Source organism: Eurypyga helias, unplaced genomic scaffold, assembly GCF_000690775.1.
Source record: "Eurypyga helias isolate BGI_N326 unplaced genomic scaffold, ASM69077v1 scaffold20050, whole genome shotgun sequence".
Lineage (NCBI taxonomy): Eukaryota > Metazoa > Chordata > Aves > Eurypygiformes > Eurypygidae > Eurypyga > Eurypyga helias.
The window spans coordinates 444-21,991 of NW_010224015.1; the positions used below are offsets into that span (position 1 = coordinate 444).

The window sequence follows — 21,548 nt, forward strand, 5'->3', positions numbered from 1 at the left end:
AGCTTGAAACTTGAAATGTAAGACAAAGTTTAAAAAACCCAGAGTTTACTGCTTTTCTCCTTTCATTGTTTCCATTGTTATTCTCAGAGAGTAGTATTTTTCTTTAAACAATATTGTCATTTTGATTACTTTTATACTGATTACCTCATTAGCAGTAATTTGATTATTTTTCTTCATCTGTGAAAAAGAAATCAACGTCAGGCTGTATCCTCAGTTATAACAAAACCAATGTAATTGTATCATGCATTTATAGGAAAATAAGCCTGTTGGATTTAGCGTGCTACAGCTTGTGGTGACAGACAAGGATTCTTCTCACAATGGCCCTCCTTTTCTCTTCACCATCTTGAGTGGAAATGAAGAGAATGCTTTTCAGATTAACCAGCAGGGAGTACTGACAACAACTGCTGCACTGAATCGCAAAGTGAAGGATCACTATTTACTTCATGTTAAGGTAGGATATGCTACCTCTAGCTGTTTTGTGTTATTAGTGTAAGTATTTACTTAACTTTTCCCACTCATACCCAATCCACCACTTTTTCCTGCCTACTCCTTGCCTTTCTGTTACAAGGTCTTGACATGCCAAGTAGTCACTTGAGGCATGTCCCTTGAGGTGACGTCTTCGGAGACAACGTCTGTTGGTTTAAATGGTAATCTACAGAGGTGTAACACTAATTAAACTCACAGTAAGGGTAAGGTGTAAGTGAAATTTTAGCTGGGTCTTGATAAGCCTTTTGCCTTTCATGCAGGATGCTGGGAAAGCCAGCAGGGGAAAGGTCCCTTGAACTACCTACTATTGCTTCTTGCCACTTGCTTTGAGCCTTGAAGCTGTGAGCTAGACTACACCGATATGATGGAAACGGGAATATTGAAAGTTGCACTTCATGACAGTACTAAAATATTTTTCTGTACTGCCACACTCTTTTCCAATATTACTTGCAAACATCTTTTTTTAAATTTGGAAAACCAGATCAGTGGACCTTTGTTGTAGCATTGAAACTTGCAGTGCTGTACTTGGAGATCTCAGAATCTTGCAGTGGAATGCATGGCATAATACTCAAAAATGACCCTGAAATGCTATAATATATGCCTACGTTTGCCATTGCTGTGCAAGAAGACCAGACCATGTACAAAAATCCCACTTACATTAACATAGTTAAGTTCTCTAAAATACTTTTTTTGTAACCTAATGTAAGAAAAGTTCAAGCTAGTTTTTTAAATCTTATCCAGTCTTTTTTAATTCAGTTATAAATCAAACAGCTATGGACAGGGGACTTTAAATTCGTAGGCTAAAAGTAGCTGTCCTTAATTCTTAAACTTAATTTCCAGATTTGTATTTTAAGAAAAATTCTTACCTTTATTTTTACATGAAGAATTTCTTTCAATCTTCAAATTATTCTCATACACACTATTTCAGACAATTTCTGAGTAAACGTGCACTTGCAGAGTTTTAGAGCAGTACTGTCTGTATGTTATGTATTTACACAAAGTCTATCTCCCTTCTCTGGGGAAGGAAGAAAAATTCCCACAGGTACTGTCATTTGCTGGTTGAGTCACTAAAACACATTATCAGGAGCCATCACTATAAGAACCAGCATAGATAAAGGTTCCATTAAAATGTAGTTTAGTTTAGGGTTTAAGAATTGAGAATAAATGGGGACAGCGAGGTGTACCATTCCTCTGTTAGGCATTTTTGTCTCCGTAGTGATCTGCTAATTAGTGGTGGGACAGGTTAGCCTTCAGGGTACCTAATTGGTGGCTCTGTTGGCCTTGCTAGGCTGCATGAGTCCGAAACAGCAGTAGAGCTGGGCTTTGTCACACAGTTCCATACCGCTTCCCCAAAGTCACATTTTTGTTGAGGAAAGAAGAACCAGCAATATTTTTCCTGTACATGCAGTCAGGGTAATAGAAGATTCATATGGTTTATTTTATGTTTTCTCTAAGCAGTAACTAATGTCTATGTATTTTGCTTCTAAAATATATCCCTATGAACGCATGCACAGGCAATTAAGTCTGTTCTGTTAGACTGTTACACCGTCTTTGTCACGTTTCATGATTTAGCTGCACCTTTGGCCCTTCCTAATGTGCCTGCCTTTGCTTAAGTGTGAGACACCTATCTAACACCTTCCTCTGGCTGGAATCCTGCAATTCTTTCATTTCCAAGCCACTTCCTAGGCTGCAGGATGCTTGTAAACAGCCTGTCAGTACTCCAGCTATCTTCTCTTTAGCACAGCACTTGAAAAGTGCCTTTTTTCTAGGGAATGAATAAGGGCTATTTTAACGGTATCCAGCAGCTAAACAAGTGTGTTAAAACAAATGTACTCATTTAGAACAAAGGCTTCTCAGAGATTGTGAATCATTAAAGCAGACTATACTAATGTGCATTTTGTGTGTGCTGTACTACCCAATCTCAGTATTTTGTAACTGTCTAATCCCTTGATTTACAAGTTCTCTGCGTGGATTCTGGAAATATGTCACTGTCTTTTATTTGCCTTTTGTCATTTTATAGTATGATAGTTTGGTTTTTTTAAATAGACAAAGTCCTATAATTTGCTATTATCTTCTCCTTAGTGAGTCACTATACATGAGTATGAAGGCATCTAAGTCTAAAACTAACATTTCTGTATCACAAGACTTCTGTTCCAGTGATACACAAAAATAGATACATGACTTTTGTGGGAAAATATTCTTCCCCTGTTCATTTAAAAGAAAGATTTTTCAAAGACTGTAGGAAGACATCTTCTCAAGTTTACACTGTCTTCCATTTCTGCACTTTCATCTTGCAGCTCACAAGTCAATGGCTGTGTATGATCTCTTGATACTCGTTTAGTTTTTTAACTGACCTTCACTGCTGTGCTTTTCAGTAGTGACAGCTTTCACTGTAGTTGCTTTCTGAATACATTGCTGAGGCAGAGGTCTCCTTATGTTACAGACATATTTTAATTTGGAAAAAAAAAACAAAACAAAACAAAAAAAACAGTCACCACCAAAAAAATCTCCCATACACACCCCACATACCCACTACCACCAAAAAAACTTTACTGAGCAAGAGCCTTTCTTTTGCTTTACTTTTGTGGTTTTAATAGAAATAAGGATTATATTTTTTTTCCCCAACAGCCACCTATGTGTGCATGCCACTCACATTTGCTTTCCCTCTCTCCAAAGGAAATAGATTATCCATTAACAAATGTCTCGCAGCATTAGTGTGTGAAATCTTCAGCTATGAGTCATACAAGTCCTTTGTGCCACTCTCTGAAGTCCTTAGTTTAAAACTACAGCAGATTCTTAAATATCTGCACTATTGCAAAATCATGTCTCCTGGGGCTCTTCTTTCCTACTTGCTGTCCATTCGTTATCATTTTGCTTGCCTGTTTGTTTTATAGCCCTTTCTTGCTTCCCTTGGGCATTTCTCTTGTAGCTGAACTGCCGCCTTTGTCTTGTTTCCAGGCAGAAATCTAGGCAAAACAAAACTTTGCCAACTTGAGCTGGCTCTCTGTCGTTATTTATGTTCGGGTAACTAGAGGGCAAGTTTCTAGCCATGCCTGTCTTTTGGAGTTAACAAGTGGAGACATTTAGTTCTGCGAGACATGCATTACCTTTTAAAAATGCCACTATTATGTGCACATCCACGGATGATCTTGTGCCTGGAGGTTTCCCTCTTTTGCTTAAATTTGTATAAAAAAATCAGAAGCAGCTTCTCTGAATAGATCTTCCAAGTGTACCAACGACCTGTAGTCATTGTAAAATTACTGTAAAGTCTTCAGAACAATGCAGGGTATTTTCTACCTCGGAGCCCTGTGTATCCCTTCTGTCCCTCCACAACTCTCCAATTTTTCTTTGCCCCTTTCTTTAGTCTCACTTTCAGTAACTGGGAAAGAGCTCTGGGAAAAAAGGTAGATGAGAAAAAAAGAACTTGAGAAATAAAAAGAAAGAACACAAGGGGGAATGCTCTTTTCTCACTTTTTTGTCCCCTCTTCATACAGTGACAATGTATGCTTTTGTCATAAAGGGGTGGAGGACAAGGGACATGTTTAAAGGGCCTTAAAATTGAATTAGGCTGATTCTCTTAAAGATAATTAGTTGTTTGAAGGGAAGAGCACTCTAGGTGCGTGTTTTTTTTCTTCCTCTCCATGATCACAAATCATGAATGAAAACATAATTTAATTGTAACTTTCTACATGTCTGGTTTTCTTTTTGAAGTACCTCCTAATAACTGTGGTGAAGCGTGTTGTAAATTTCTAGTGCATGACTCATTTCAAGTTTGTAATGTGTTTCCATGCTTGAAATAAAAATCTTCAAGCACCATCTGCTGTTTGAAATCAGCTACTGTGCATTTCCTCCGTATTTGCTAGAAGTGTTAGTAGCTTCCTGGCATTTCCAGGTATTAAGAGCACTGTAGCCTTTTAATCTTGGAAGAAGTGAAAACATGTTTGCGTGTGCCTGCTTGTATAAGCTTTTAAAATTTTCAGTATTACCTTTTATGTCAGGACCTGTGTTATGAAATTTTCATAAAGCATTTTCCTGTAGGGATTTTTTTATTTAGAAAGATACAAGTCTAGTGTACACAATACAAATATCTACAGTAGAATTGGGAATAAGGCAAAAATCTAACTCTATCCTCATCTTCCTTTAGGTGGCAGATAATGGAAAACCTCCGTTGTCATCTTTGACTTACATTGATATTGGAGTTATTGAGGAAAGCATTTATTCTCCAGCAATTCTGCCTCTAGAAATCTTTATCACAGCCTTTGGGGAAGAATATTCAGGTGGTGTCATTGGAAAAATTCATGCAACCGATCAAGATGTTTATGATACTTTGACGTACAGCCTCGACCCCAAAATGGAATCCTTGTTCTCTGTGTCCAGTACTGGCGGCAAACTAATTGCACATAAAAAGTTAGACGTAGGACAGTACCTCCTAAACGTCACCGTTACAGATGGGAAATTTACAACCGCAGCTGACATTACTGTACACATCAGACAAATCACTCAAGATTTACTGAATCACAGCATTGCAATACGCTTTGCAAACCTTGCCCCCGAAGAATTCATCGGCGACTACTGGCGCAATTTCCAGAGAGCTTTAAGAAACATCTTGGGTGTGAGGAGAAATGACATCCAGATTGTTAGTTTGCAGCCTTCTGATCCTCCTTCAAATCTTGATGTCCTCCTGAATATTGAAAAGTCTGGTAACTCTCAGCACCCAATGAGAGTTCTGCTCCACAAGATAAACTCAACTGTGCCTGACCTAGAGGAGATTTTAGGTGTCCGGATAATTGATGTTTTCCATAAGCTTTGCGCAGGCCTGGATTGCCCTTTGAAATTTTGTGAAGAAAAAGTAACAGTGGATGAGAACATCATGTCAACCCACAGCACAGCCAGGTTGAGTTTTGTCACTCCCCGTCATCATAGGACAGCAGTTTGTCTTTGTAAAGGTAAGAAAAGCAGTAAGGAAAACTGTATCCTTGGAAAAGATTGTTCTCATTTTGAACAGCCATAATCCACAGGGGAAAATTTATATTACAGGACAAGATTAAGAATGTCCTGTAACCCTCACTGCCTAATCTTACTCAGAGTAAGGAGTAATTCCTTCTTGTCTCATTATCTCACTTGTAATAGTTTACATAATATAAGCTTAGGGGGGGGATTTTTTTTATTTTTATATAGTTGCACCTTCATTTTCCATCTTATGAAAGAAGTTCCTTTTTTTGTTGCCTGTTTTAAATTCCCAACCATTTTCAGTCTTGTATGCATGAAGGTAAGTTCTTGCAAAGTACCTGGATACTTCCTGGTTTCTGCTTAGAGGAATAGCCCAAATGGCTTCCATACTTGGCTGGAAATGATAGGGTGAACTGGGAAATTAATATTAAGTTACATATAAGTATACAGATTTATAACAGAAGATTCATTTGGTTTTAGCTCTGAGGAAAAAAACATTACTTTTAAAAATCATGACTTAATATTGCTAAGTGAACTTGCACATCTTAAGTAAAAATTTAAAGCTCGTTCCTTTTCCGTCTGAAACACAGACACACTCTTCTGCTCTCCCCAACCCACTCTGTCCATGTTGAATATCTACTTTTTTTTTTAATGGTGTGTGATAGTAATGGGAAACCATAAACCACAAACTGCAAAAACACTTTCCAAATTTTACCAATTTAATTGAGTAATCAAGATAACTAAGAACATCAGCCACTATATATGCCATCTAGTCTGTGTTTGGGCCAGTGTTGTCTCATAACTGTTACTTCACTTCCTTGTCTGATAGTTAGGAACATCATTTGGGTTGCTTTCAGCTACTGTAGTTAAGTGTTCCTTTTCAGAAAACATCATTACCACCAACAGAAGAGAAATAATGTATTTTGATTTACAGAAGGGAAATGCCCCCTGGTGAATAGTGTGTGTGAAGGAAACCCATGCCCTGAAGGTAGTGAATGTTTAGGAGATCCAAAGGAAGGAAAATACACCTGTGTTTGCCAAGAGAGCAAAGCTGGACAGTGCCCTGGTAAGAAATTAATTCTCTCTCAAAAAAAAATCTGCTTAAAACCATATTACTTTCCTAACACAAATTTGATTCTAGTCCTGTGTTAACCTCATTTTATGCTTTCCTGTATTCCTAAGCATCAGCTGGCTCTGCTGTCACATTTACTGGGAGCAGCTATGTGAAATATCGTCTCATGGAAAGCGAGAACAAAGAGGAAATGAAGCTGACAATGAGACTTAGAACTTACTCTGCTCATGCAGTTGTTATGTATGCTCGAGGAACAGACTACAGTATCTTAGAGGTATATTAAAATCTCCTAGTGCATATCTCTTTCTCTTTTCTTCTTACCACCTTCTTACTGTATTTTGTGCCAAATGAAAAGATCTCTGAAGAACTGTTGTAATTGAGAATTACCTTCAAGGTAGAGTGTTTTATACATCCAAGCGACATATGTTTTTTTTTAACGTAAAATGAAATAGTGTTCTTTAATGTTTTAAAAATAAGACCAAAAAACCAAAGAAAGTCTACACAATGATGAATTACTGATTTTAAATAATGAATTCAAATTTATTTGCTCATAAGACTCATTAAGTCCATACACAAAAAGTCACTTAAAGCACGAGATAAAAGGTCTTGAAGTATTGTAATCTTTTTATGCTGATCCGTGACTTCTTTACAGGAGGAAAAAGTGTACAAATTATGCATTTTAATTAAAAGAACCATATAGAATGAGTCACAACCACGGTGACTGTTCGGAATACAGTGTTATTAAACTACCTTTTATGAACACCACCATCATCCTGTCTCTTCAGCAAACATAAACTTTTATAGGCATCAGTATTTTATACTCTTCAAGCCTGCAGACCATTTGTTGATGTTGTGGCCTTGCTCCGCAGATTCACCATGGAAGGCTGCAGTATAAATTTGATTGTGGCAGCGGACCTGGGATTGTCTCCGTTCAGAGTATTCAGATTAACGATGGCCAGTGGCATTCAGTATCTCTCGAAGTGGACGGAAATTACGCGCGACTTGTTCTGGATCGGGTGCATACTGCATCTGGTACTGCTCCTGGAACGCTCAGGACACTAAACCTAGATAATCATGTGTTTTTTGGTGGCCATATTCGGCAGCAAGGTGCAAGACACGGTAGAAGTCCTCAGGTTAGCAATGGTTTCAGAGGCTGTATGGATTCTGTTGTACTTAATGGCCAAGAGCTGCCCCTAAACAGTAAGCCACGAAATTATGCACACATGGAAGAATCTGTAGATGTGACTCCTGGATGCTTACTGACTGCCACAGAAGGTTGTTCAAGCAGCCCGTGTCAGAATGGAGGCATCTGCAACGCGCTGTCAAATGGAGGTAAGCTGTGCTACATTCTTCTGTGCTAAGTTTTCAAAACTGCTTTTCCTCTTCCCTGCCTTGAAGGACTAAAGAACTTTGTGAATAATTCTCACTTTCCCAGAGAGTTGTAGAAGGCTGGTTGTTGAGCAGGTAGGCAGCCTGTGTCTGCCTGTGTTTTAGACGCAGTTCCTTGGGGTATGAAATAGGAAAAGCCCATCAGATATAGTGGGGTCTTCTTTATTTGCTCACAATACTCATTAAGTCCATACAGAAAAAGTCACTTATCACAAAAGTCACAATCTTCTGTGTCAACATCTGAGGTCTGTCCTCTGAACTGCCTACTTCAGAATCTTCCTTTAAAAATTCTGAAATTGATGTGGCAGGCTCGAGTTTTGCGAGAGAAATGGAAGTTACCTTTCAATCAGATTCAAAACAAACCTTACTGTTAGACTTCCCTTCATCTTTTGATAAAAATATTTCTATTTCTTCCCATCCTGCCTCTCTCTGAGCAGGTAGGTGGGCAGAGAGAATTTTATCTTAAATCCGTAAGTGGACAGGGAGGATTTTATCTTAAATCCAGTTAAGCCATGTGTGTCTTTCAGAAAGACTGTATCTGTTTTCAGGTTACTACTGCAAGTGTGCGCCTTTGTTTATGGGAACTCACTGCGACGTAAGTGTCAACCCATGTGCTTCCAACCCCTGCCTTTATGGTGGTACTTGCATCCCGGTCAGTGATGATTTTATCTGCCAGTGCCGAGGACAATATACAGGCCAAAGGTATGTTGGTGTGGTTTATTGTACCAATTAAACCCCTTAGAGAATAGGCTGTAAATGTAACACTTCCTCTGTTTTCTTTTTTATCTGTTTCCTACTTAAAGCTCAGACTTTGAAACCCACTGGAGTTAGCTGAAGTTAATGCCAGCCCCTATCTTACAGCCCTAATTCCCACACTACATGCTCGTTTGCCGTAAGGTAATGGTTCATTCATGTGCCTTTTTTTTCCCCCCTTCTGTTTTTTCGGCTGTGCAGGTGCCAGCTGGGTCCATATTGCAAAGACAATCCTTGTAAGAACAGTGGCAAGTGTATTGACAGTTTGGATGGACCTGTTTGTGAGTGTGAAGCAGGCTTTCGTGGAGAAAGGTAGGTAGTGTTCCACACGTATTGAATTTTTAACAGTATTACTTAACGGTTAAGAGATCAAACTGGTTGAAATCTGTCACGTTGATAAAATAGGAAATTGCCTGGTAGGGTACTCTAGGTGTTCCTGCTCTGGCCAAGGGGGTTGGACTAGATGACCTCTGAAGGTCTCTTCCATGCTGAATCTGTGTACAATACTGTATCTTCAATATATCTAGAACTGCTGAGAACAGGGAGACTACAGCAAAGACTACTGATGTAAACTAACCATCATTGCTCTGCTGTTTCTGGTAGGTGCCTGACTGATGTGGATGAATGTGTAGAAAACCCGTGTCTTAACGGTGCCCTCTGTGAGAATACTTATGGTTCCTATCACTGCAACTGTAGCCGTGGATTTGGAGGAAAACACTGCACAGACATGGTTCTTAACAAATATGTTTCAACGTCTTGGAACATTAGCTTAGCCGAAGTGATTGGAATTATTGTTTTCATCGCAGGAATATTCTTATTAGTTGTAATTTTTGTTGTTTGCCGCAAAGTGGTCAGTAGAAAGAAAAAGCACCAGCCAGAACCTGAAGACAAGCAACTGGGAGCTACAACAGCTTTCTTACAAAGACCTTATTTTGATGCAAAATTGAATAAGAACGTTTATTCTGACATCCCACCGCAGGTTCCTGTTCGTCCCATTTCGTACACTCCAAGCATTCCAAGCGACTCCAGGAACAATCTTGATAGGAATTCTTTTGAGGGGTCTGCTATCCCCGAGCACCCAGAGTTTAGTACTTTTAACCCAGATTCTGTACATGGTCACCGGAAAGCTGTAGCTGTTTGCAGCGTAGCACCAAATTTGCCACCTCCACCTCCCTCCAACCCTCCTTCCGACAGTGATTCAATACAGAAACCCAGCTGGGATTTTGACTATGACAGTAAGAAATGTTCTTATTTTATTACCTTTCTGATAAAGGTGTGTGCTGGTACAATTTTAATATGAGTGCAAAGTCTCTGTCTATGCCTGTCAGGGTACAAAAAGCATTAGGACTTCACTGGGGTGTGAGTCTGCTCGGGCTTCGTGCTCTGTCAAAGTTTTGTAAAAATATGTAGAACTCAGCCTTAAATTTTATTAACTCCTAATAATCTCTTTATTGTCTCACTTGAAACCTTTTCTTTCAGCTAAAGTAGTAGATCTTGACCCCTGCCTTGCAAAAAAGCCTCTGGATGAAAAGAACTCCCATCCTTACAGTGCTAGAGAAAGCATGTCTGAGGTCCAGTCTCTCAGCTCCTTCCAGTCTGAATCATGTGATGACAATGGTATGTAAACTGCAATCACTCTGTACTGCTGCTTGCATTCATTTGTTCTGTCTTTGCATCTGTATCTTAGTCTCAATAGGACTCACATATTTCGAATATATATTAAATAGTGGCTTATTTAATATATATCTGTATTTACTTAGGTTAATACCCAGATATGTTAATTTTTTTAAAGTATTTTGCCTGTCTTACACCTCATGTTACTTACTTTGCCTTAAAATTATATATAAAATTATTTCACTGCAAGAATATTAACAGTGGAAATGCAGCACAAGGTGTTCAGGGCCTTGTGTTTAAAAGGTGTTAAAAGTGTGTTCAAATTTGAGAAACTCTTCTATTCACCTTATACAAGAATGCAGTGAATTTAAAAAACGGCCTCTGTGCAAATACAACTTTTCGCTTTTGACATTCAGCTCTCAGTAAAAAGCTTTCTGGTGTTACAGTTTCATTTGTTTCCTTCTCTTTTTCTTGCTGCGACCTCAGCTCCCATATGGATCAGATCAGTTCTGAGTGAGAGCAGAGTTTAAGGGACTGCTTGTAAGTTTGATTACTTTAGTAATGAAGGAAGCTGCACAAAAAGGAATTTTGTTACAGTAGAACAGTGTGTTTGGCTTTCACCATGATTAGAATGAATTTATTTAAAAAAAAAATCATACAATGGAAAAAGCTAATATAAAAATACAAATTTTGAGCAAAACTCCAGTCCATCAAAATATAATCAGCATACATATTTGTGGGTTTTATTATTATTAATTGGAAGGCGTTTACTTTTCCATTGTGATGACAGATGCTTTTTACAGTTGATATGAATGCATCTGTGTATTCACAAACATTTCAGACTGATTGGACAAAGCTACAGTTGTCTCATAACTTAATTCACTAAGTTAAGGTGTTTTGCCTCTTTATTCCAATTTCTGCTTTTGTCTCTGTATGGTAAAAAAGAATTTGAAATTCCTTTAGCTTAGGAATAAAGAACATTCTGCTTCTCAGCGAAGTAGAGTGGTTTGTTCTTAACAGCATGAAAAGAAAGATCTGTGTTAATGCTTGGTGAAAGTAAAATGGTATGCATACAGCGCCCATCATTTGATCAATAGGCCTGGTACCAGCTTTCAGCTTTTTTCCTGTGGTGTTAAGTGTTGTGCAGTACATGCTCTTCTCCCCTTCTCTGCATCCCATACATTTCACCTGTTCTTGCTGACATTTCTTGTCATGTATTGATTACTCATTAATACATCATTTTAACAAAAATAGCTGTAGCATCATAGATATTGTTCCTTCCTTGGTTTTGGTAGATTCTGAATTTCTTAGTTTGAAATTTAATCCCTGAGCCATGCAAATAAATTGCATGTGCTTACCTCACTCTACCCTATGAGAGTAAATCCTTCTCCCTTCCAAAAGTGTCTTGGGAACCAAGGAAGACATAAAAAATACACCAGTTTTGGTTGTTTTTAAATAAGAATGTCACAACCTCACAACCTGAATTTGTTATTCTTACTGTGATACCGGTGTTCGCACACAACCTAAGTACATCAGCAACAGAAGTTTTCAGTAGATATTTTTCATATTCTATTGTTTTAGTTCACTTTGGTGAAAATTTCTTCCCCTGGTCTTCCATGGCGGGGGGCGAGGGGGAGAGGTATGAGGTTTGCAGTCTGGAAGGGGAAGCCTAATGCAATACTCCTTAATTTGACCAACACAAGCCTTTAGAAAAGCCTAGTTTATTGCTGCCCAGATGATGGTACATTTAAGGCAAGATTTCAGAAATTCTAACACAACTGAAGCAACTTAGTGCTCATGCAGAATTTGCTTCAGGAACAGTTACAAGTACTTTTCCATGTTTATCAAGAATAAAATTCAGGTTTAGAGATGTATTTTATGCATTATATGGAACTGCTTTCTAGTTCGTAAATGTATATGTACACCTTGTGTACATATGTTTAGGCATACCTTGATCTATAAAATAGTAAATGAACTGCAATTTTACTGTGGTTTTTGTATTTCTATATGATGTTTAAAGTGATACTAACTATAGGTTTGTTTTAATTTGCTCCTTTTATACCTTTTACAAGCTTCCGTAGTGACTGTAATACACCTTGTCAATGCTGTTGTTGACTCGGTGGAAAAAGAAGGTATATACAAGTTTTCATATTTATTTACTGCTTTGGCAGAATAATGCACGTTTGTCTTCTAGTAATGTAGCCCTAGCAGATGGGAGTTATAAAATATTATTTACTTGGAGTTTTGATAAGTTTTAGCAAATAATATATTTATATTGTATATCTGTCGATATTTTCATGTGTATGCTGTTGCTACCCTACGGACAGGTTTGCAAGTGTGATTTCTTGGGAAAAAATTTATTGGCGTAAAAAGATCTTGGTGCATGCTCTCCTGAAAATATTCACACTAAAGCTCCCAGCAGAATTAAGACAGCATCAAAGGCAATTATATATACACTACTGTGGATGAAAAAGCAGCAGCCCCTGCTTCCTGTTCTTTCCCACCCACATCTGTTGGCACCTTGTCCAGCTGAGCAGAATGGGAGTAGTCTGATATCCATACTCCCTTAGATCAATCTGTCTCTTTAGCAGAAAAATCAGATTCCTAGTACATAGGCATACACACCCGTCAGTGTAAGTAGTTACTTACTGATTTAAGGCCAACTAGCATCTAAAAGGCATGTTTGGGTGTATGTATATACACACACATATATTTTAGTGTGTTTGTAGTATGTATTTGGAAGTTAGAGGAGAAGCAGACATTTTCAGTGGAATTTTATTTCTTTTCTGCTAACATTTAAGAACTGACCATTCTGGAAAACACAAACTCTTTAAAAAAATAATAGTGGTAATAAAGGTGCCAGTGAGTATATACAGATGCTAACTGTTAATTGACTTTAAGGATTTGTAAGTCCTGGTAATGTGCAAGTGAATAATTCCATGACCATGAGCCTGCAGAGGTTACTTCTGAAATAACATCCACAGTATGTGTTTACTATTTCTTAAAGCCATTTTAAGAACATAACAAGCCAAAGAGAATCTTCAGCTACTTAATTAATTTTATTTTAAGTGCATCCTGTCTAATGAATGGAGACACACAAAGAAGTAGACAATGCAAAGACTTCTAACTAACACAAGAGTATTTAATGAATGTGTACCTATAGACCATAGTCCTCAGTGCTAAAAAAATGTAATGCGCTGTGCTCACAAAAGGGAAAATTGTAAGACTTCTAGAAGAGGCAAAATCTATCAGGGGAAATATTTAATAATTTACTCAGGTTTTCTCTAAGATTTTAATTGGTAGAAAAAAAGAAATATGGATGTAGTTCTCAAGTCAAAGTTGAATGTATTGCTTGGTGGTTTAGTGTCACTGTAAGATAAATATTTTATGCATTACAGAATATTTGTAGAGAGATTAAAGATGGCCTGCTCAGCTACTTCTTAACACTGGGAAGTTTCTACCCTTAAGCATTCCTTTAAGAGCATCTTAGGTAGAGTTCTGCTCTTGAACACCCTCGAGGGTGCCAGTTTGAGCAGCAGAGATCCTTGGTCAGGTTCTGGGACAAGTGGTCTTTTCCTTTAGTCTCCCCAAGTGGTTCTGTCCGACAGGTGTCCTGGAAGCATGAACTGTAGCTAGTCTCATCCGAGGGCAGTTGTAGGCCTGTGTTCTCTGCACTGCTCCTCAGGGAAGGTTGTAACTCCGTGCAAATCAACAATGCAGAATGCAAGAGGAAATACAGCTGCAGTCTAGCAGACTGTCACCTAGAAAGATGGGCACATCAGGTTCTAGTTTGTGTTTCAGATTAAAGGGTCTTTGTCTCAGAAAGAGGACAGGACCAAGATCTCCCCATTCCTTAGTTAAAGTGCCACATTCTGCCTATTGGCTTTAGTTTTGCGCCCAGTTTCCCTAGAAAAATGAAGAAGTCTTCTTCTAAGTAGACTAGTGGTTTAAAAGTTTCAGATCTCAAAGTGGTATCATCTTTAGTGTGGGCAGTATTTTTCTTGTGTGGGTTAGACAAGCTAAAAAAAAAAGGGACCTCCTACCAAGACTCGACCTCTGTCCCTCCAGTCTTCCAAGAATAGATAACAGTACCGATTCTCAGGATAAGATAGGATAATAGGATAGGCATCACCCATCCTTACAGACCTGATATGGAGATGTAGGTTCCTGAAGAGACACAGGTTTAATATTTGTCAGTTAACACAGGACAGTTCTCTGCTGAGCGTGAGTTGTTGGGATGGCTGCACAAATGGAGGAGGGTATCTGGAAGCTAGATAGCAGAGGGAGAGTTCCCTTCTTTGTATGAGACACTTGAAAGTGTAAGTCCTCATAGATGCAGCCCTATATGGAAAAACAAAGGGGAATACCAGGAAAGAGAAAGTTTCAGATCAAGTCTTGTTACCTTTTTTAGCAGAAGTCCTAAATCTACAGATAGAGGATTTCAGCAAACTAGAGGCTGTAGATTTTGCCACTACACAGCCATGTCCCACGTGGGCTGTACGTTAACTCAGTAGCTATTCTGCTGTTCAAGTCTAACATAGAAGCGGCCTAGGAGAAAAAAAAAAAGGCCAACTTTAGTACTGCTAAGTAAACTGGACAGAAGCAGCATGAACATCATAGTGACAGTCATTGTTTATCTTCACATTGGTTCTGCTATTTGATTCCTAACTACAGATGTTTTCTCCTTTTTCTTCTCATTCTGCCACCTAAAGAATCTTTTCCTGTTCCTGACCTCAGCAATTCAAGAGGTGACTTCTGCATGCAGTTCATTGATGTTCACCAAAGTATTTCTGTTAATACTTGGTTTTAACACAGACTTACTATCAGTTGCTTGCTGTGCATTTGTCTGCAGTGATTATTCTTTACTAGATTTGCACCTTATTACAATTATGTATTATTTTCCTTTTTGGCGTTCAGATGAGAAAAACTATTTTTTAATGAGATTAGGCTTCCATCTAGTTTCCAGCACATGTATACAAACTTATTCAAGGGGAGTTTGCAAAGAGGATGAAGTTTGTTCACTTATGCATGATTAAGCTTGACTTTTTTCCCTGTTTTGTTCTTGTATTTGAACGTGGTATGTCGTTACTAATAGTCAAAGGTGTGGCAGTTACTGTAGAGCTAACAGCATTTTGTGAAATCCACTTCACAATTCAGTTAGGCGGTAAAGTCGCTTTAAGTGGTCTGAATACTTTACCAATTAGAAACTGTTTCTTTTATGTAAGAAAAGCATGGTTTATACGTGCTAAATACATTCTTAAGGAAAACAGGCAGCTGTTACCACCATAACTGTAATTATTTAAAAACAATTAAGAATTTAGCTGCACCAGGGAGGCTGTTGGCTCTTTGCTATGCAGTGAACAATTCTATACCATTATGTATTGTGACAGCATATTCCATAGGTGACCTACAGCTCTTCCATGTTAGGTGAGATGTCTGAGAATATTTCAAAGTTCAAGTGTGAATGACGCAAATTCTAATGCATGGCATAATGTAAAGTTGTGTTGTGTTCAATGTCTTTTGTGGAACCGGGGCAAAGTGCTCTTGAATTAACAAGTAGCGTCCTAATCACAGTGATTGCATTGCCTTAATACGTGTGTTGACTTCTCTGGTCAGACTGACTTGAAGACAAGATACTCATACTACTTTTCTTTAAATAAATTAACTTTTCAGGTTATCACTGGGATACGTCAGACTGGATGCCAAGTGTTCAGTTGCCAGGTATTCAAGAGTATCCAAATTACGAAGTGGTTGAGGAGTCAGCTCCCCTCTACACGGATCCAAACGCCATCGATACAGACTATTACCCTGGCGGTTATGACATAGAAAGTGATTTTCCACCTCCACCTGATGACTTCCCTGCACCTGATGAGCTTCCACCATTACCACCAGAATACAGCGACCAGTTTGAGTCAATACAGCCACCCAGAGACATGCCAGCTGTAGGTAGCTTGGGTTCTTCTGCAAGAAGCAGGCAGAGATTTAACCTTAACCAGTACCTTCCCCATCACTACCCTGCAGACATGTCAGAACCTCAGACCACAACCAGTGGTGTCAACAGCGGTTACAGAGAACCTTATGCTCCTTACACATTAGGGTACAATAGAGACTTTGAAGCACCCACTGTAGACAACATGTCCATGTCTGTGTATGCTTCCACAGCTTCATGCTCTGATGTGTCAGCGTGCTGTGAAGTGGAGTCTGAAGTCATGATGAGTGACTATGAGAGTGGAGACGACGGTCATTTCGAAGATGTGAAAAATCCTCCACTCGATTCCCAGCAACATACAGAAGTCTGACACACTCAACAAAAGTGCCTGGACTCTAACAAACTTTATCAAATCTAGAACAACCTTCAAGAGCTTTTTTAATTTTCTTTTTATTTTCCCCAGCCACAGTGAATGCTTTTGTTTCAGTGAGCTAAACTGGCATGGCAGCATTGGATCATACAGTTCATTTCACTAAATCAGCCTGTCTCCATTTCCTGACCTACTGCAATCAGACAGTTTCAAGATTTCCATGGGCTGTGCCATTTCTGAACATCCTTTTTGTACTTACGTTGTCTATGTTAAAAAAAAAATCACATACCACTTCATGTTAGCATGATGCATATATTTATATAGCTCTAATGCAATTAATTTTCTCCTACTTTGTAAATTTTATGTACAGTTTTGATTTTAACAGTTTTAACTAGATTTTGTAGATATTTTGTGAATTTGTTTTCCACTGAGACTAGTGGTGTTAGTGTGCCATTAAAAACTAGCACCCTGACTTTATTATAATCAGGGCATCACTGTATGTATTTCCTCAGAAAAATAAGGTTTTGACATTTCATGATTAAAAAAAAATCACCATTCACACAATTCCAATTGTACATAGGTTGGTTAGCTCTGATATTTTTCTGGGTCAGCTACATGGAAATGTCTTAAATGGGTTGCTGTATTTTAGAACTGTAAACATTTTTTCCCTTCTTGGAAAGTGTGTTGGGGACCCTCTACATACCCGTTTAGAATCAAAACCACCATGACACAGTTTTTATAGTGTCTGTATATTTGTGATCCAATGGTCTTGTAAAGGTTTTTACTGAAAATTACCATTAGCCAGTCTTTCTTACTGACAATAAATTATTAATAAAATACTTTAGCTTTGCTCTGTGTATCTCTATTATATAATATACAATTGACAAAGCATTCAGTGCAGCATTTTTAAGTCTGTATGTGTTTTGTACTGTGTTACGTTACTCGCTCCAAGCAACACATTTTCCTCTCCTCAGAAATCCAACCGCAGCTATGTTAGAGATGCTCACTAGATGGCAGTGTGTGTCTACTTAATGGTGTTCTTAAAAGTAATCGGGCCAGTATGAATAAAGATTGATGGGTATCAAACTTCAGTAGCCTTCTCGGTAGTTTGCATTTTTCTTTAAACTTCTGTCATCAGCTATGTAAATTACTGAGTATTTTTTTTCTGAAGTCCCAAAAACATACAGAGAAATAATCCCAACCTCTTTAAAGCTGTTTATTCCTTTCTTAATCACCTGAATATTCTTTTCATTAATAGTTGTCCCTTGACTGTGCACTTCCATGCTGAAATTCCTGTGCTCATTTCAGAGTTTGTGATAAACACATTGGGGGGTTAATGTCATTATATTTCAGCTGCAGTTTGTTGCATTAAAGTTCACACTAGAAGTTTACCTGGAAGAAGTCACCACAGGATGTCGTTCACCTCTGTAGTATTCAGCTGCTCTTCTGACTAGAAGAGAGCAAAGCCTCTAACAGTTCTCCAGCATAAATTTTCCCTGATGCTAAGCTAAAGGAATAACTGTCTTCCATGGGAACACTTTGTAAGCTCAGAACAGATTTCCTAGCACATCAGTGAATTTTTAATATACCCTAGAACCCTTTCAGCTCCATCTGCATTTTTGTCCTACTGTCTCAAAATTCTGTAGCCTGGAAAGGTACAGTATTGGAGCCTCTCAGGCATGAGAGCTAAGTCTAATCCTTCCAACATCTAGGGGAACAGGGTATTGGATTTGTTTTTGAAGTGCTATTTATGCAGAAAATAGTACAAAGTCCCAGCCTGGCAGCTGTGTAAGAGTTGCATCAAGGATGCAGTTGATAAGGACTCCCAGGAAAGAGGAAAGCCTGCCCTACAAATATATTTTCATAAGTTATTCCTTTACAGCAGAAAGGTCTGAAAACAGATCTTTAAAATTGAGAAGCGTGAGACAGGAATATCAACCCTTAACTGTACTTCTATTCATAGTACTGTGAAAGTATCAGAACATCCCTTTTTTCCCCTTTCCTTTCTCTTCACAAGAACTGTGCTGCTAGGCAGCAGCATGCAACACCCAGTTTATACTTCACAGCAGAAGACAAGAGGGCATGGTAGCAGTCACAGAAATAACAGGCATCTGTTATCCATCTCCACAACTTTGCAGTTGGTGAGTTAAGCAAGACCGTGTTAAACAAATGCTCCCATTGTAGAAGTACCAGGAGCTATTATCACTTAATAAGTGCAATCAAACCCATTTTCCCACACTTAACAATATACAAGACCAAGCTGGTGACATTTTTAACCCCGTTAAAGCACCAGTACAGCAGAGCATTGCTGTTTGACTCAACAGTCATCCAAGACATTCAAAAGCATTGGCTAGATGATTTATTTTATGAGCCAAATATATTAAAATAGGGAATTGCAGTGACATCATGCACTGAGGTACTCATAGTTAGTTAATATGTTTTACCTAGCACCTTACACAAATTTTTAAGTGGCTAAAGATAAATCCAAACTTCATCTCTCAGTTTTCCAGTAGTTAGCATATCCATACTGCAAGGTCTTAAAGCAATACCCAGAATCACAGAACAGTTGAGGTCGGAAGGCAACTCTTGGCTGCCTCCAAGGGTGGGGACTAAAAACCTCTCTGGGCAACCTATTGCAGTGTTCATCCGTCCTCACAAGTAAGGTTTATGTTCAGATTAGTTTCACCTGTTTCAGTTTGTGCCCTGCCACGGAGCAGGACAAGGGCCTGTTTCTGTCTTTGTTACATCTTTAGATATTTATAAACATTAAAGTTCCCCACTGAGCCTTTTCCATACTGAACAGTCTCAGTTCTCTCAGCCTCCCATATGAAAGGGACTCCAGTTCTTCCATCATCTTACAGGCTCTTTGCTGGAATCCACTTAACTCCCTGTCTGTCTGGTACAGGACAATGTGGAGGTGACTTTTTTTTTTTAAATACTTAGGAACTAGTAGAATTTAAAAACTTTACTGAGCAGATTTGAGTCACACTCAGTGCTGTTCTGTCCAATCTACATTTTATTTGGAGCGTATGAAGTGTCACTTTGCCTTGGAGCAGAGAACAAACTGCAATTCTACCCAATTAATAGTATTTGATGTAGAAATAACAGACAATCCTATAAAACTTATTTCAGTCAATATTTAACACCCACACCTGCTCTGAGGACTCCAGGACAGAGGCATACACTTACAAGAAGGAGCACGACCAGAGTACCAAGTTTCAGCCCCTCCTCCAGGGATATTTACTCGGATTGGTTTTCCACTACTCCCTACTCATTGCCTCCACAAAGCACACAAGTGTACGTAGAGTCCCTGCACTGCCCAAGGGATACAAACTGAATGCACTCAAGCCAAAGAAGGTATTAAATCAGTCTCTGTGAGACACAACACAAGATCCACCCTTTTGTGGGGTAGAGGAGGAAGCGGGAACGCACCCACCTCCCCCTTGAATCCGTCTGTAAAGCCCACGAGGACAGTTGCAGTCCGTGCTCCGTCAGGGGTCACGGCAGACACCAGTCGAAACGTGTGAGCTAAAAAGCTCGCACATGCTAAAAGCCCACACAAACCTTCGTAAAACAACATTAAAAGGGAAGTCCTCATTAAACCCGAGCACACTGAAGCAGACGTAAGTTTTGGCATTACTCATTCTTCCACAGCTGGAGGGGGGGAAATCAAAGCAGCACAGCACAATACCCAGTACAGCTGCGAAGCGGGAAAATGAGCTGTTTGCTTTGATCTCAGAGATAAAAGTTTAAGAAAGCTTATTAGGATTATTTTCCCCTCACGTAAAGTAAATAAATTTCTGAACTTGCTGAAAATCAAAAGCTTATTGATTACCAATGCCCACTATCCATTGCTCCATCTGATCCACAGAAGCATTCCAATCATAACACAAATTTAAACCTTCACACAGAAAAACGTTAGGCATTTGCAGCAATCACGCAGGAGTCAAGGTTATCACTAAGAACCTGACCACTAAAGCTGGTCTATCACATTCCTTCTCAGCTGGGCAGGGGAGAGAGAATACAATTAAAGGCTCATTGGTCAAGTTAAGGACAGGGAGATCATTCCCCGGTTACCATCACAGGCAAAAGACGTACGACTTGGGGAAATTATTACCAATCAAATCAGAGCATGACAGTAAGAAATAAATCCAAATCTTACAACACCTTTCCCAGACTCCTTTCTTCCTGGGCTCAGCTTTGGTCCCCTTGTCTCAACCTCCTCCCCTCCAACGGCACAGGGGGACAGGGAATGGGGTTATGGTCAGTCCATCACACACTGTCTCTGCTGCTCCTTCCTCCTCAGGGGAGGATCCTCACACACCGCCCATGCTCCAGCATGGAGTCCCTCCCAAGGGAGACAGTCCTCCACCAACTTCTCCAACATGAGTCCTTCCCATGGGCTGCAGTTCTTCACCAACTGCTCCAGCGTGGGTCCCCTCCACGGGGTGCCGTCCTTCAGGAGCAGCCTGCTCCAGCCTGGGCTCCTCTCTCCATGGATCCACAGCTCCTGCCAGGAGCCTGCTCCCGTGCGGGCTGCCCAGGGGGTCACAGCCTCCTTCTGGCATCCCCCTGCTCTGGCGTGGGGTCCTCCCTGGGCTGCAGGGGGGTCTCTGCTCCCGTGACCCTCCATGGCTGCAGGGCACAGCCAGCCTCACCATGGGCTGCACCATGGGCTGCCAGGGAATCTCTACTCCAGCGCCTGGAGCACCTCCTGCCCCTCCTTTTCCACTGACCTGGGTGTCCTACGAGCTGTTGCCCTCACAATAGTCTCCATTCTCTATCCTGGCTGAAATTGCTCGATTTTGCAGTTGGTTTTCCCCCCAGCTCTCCAAACACATTATCCCAGAGGTGCTACCACTGTTGCTGATGGACTCAGCCTTGGCCAGCAGTGGGTCCATCTTGTAGCCCGCTGGCATTGATTGGGCACACGGGAAGCTTCTAGCAGCTTCTTACAGCAGCCACCCCTGTAACACCCTCCACTA

The 21,548-nt window shown here is 39.6% G+C and overlaps 1 protein-coding gene across 1 annotated transcript; it reads left to right on the top strand.

Annotated features, from left to right (window-relative positions):
- Positions 1-253: 253 nt before the first annotated feature.
- LOC104516014 (protocadherin Fat 1-like) lies at positions 254-16,563 on the top strand (the record flags this gene model as incomplete). Its single annotated transcript, XM_010160211.1, has 11 exons — positions 254-451; positions 4,631-5,432; positions 6,371-6,502; positions 6,625-6,782; positions 7,378-7,840; positions 8,446-8,599; positions 8,852-8,962; positions 9,254-9,885; positions 10,130-10,267; positions 14,977-15,012; positions 15,938-16,563. Coding segments are annotated over 11 exons (3,450 nt in total), but the record flags the coding sequence as incomplete, so codon positions are not given.
- Between the last annotated feature and the right edge of the window lie 4,985 nt (positions 16,564-21,548).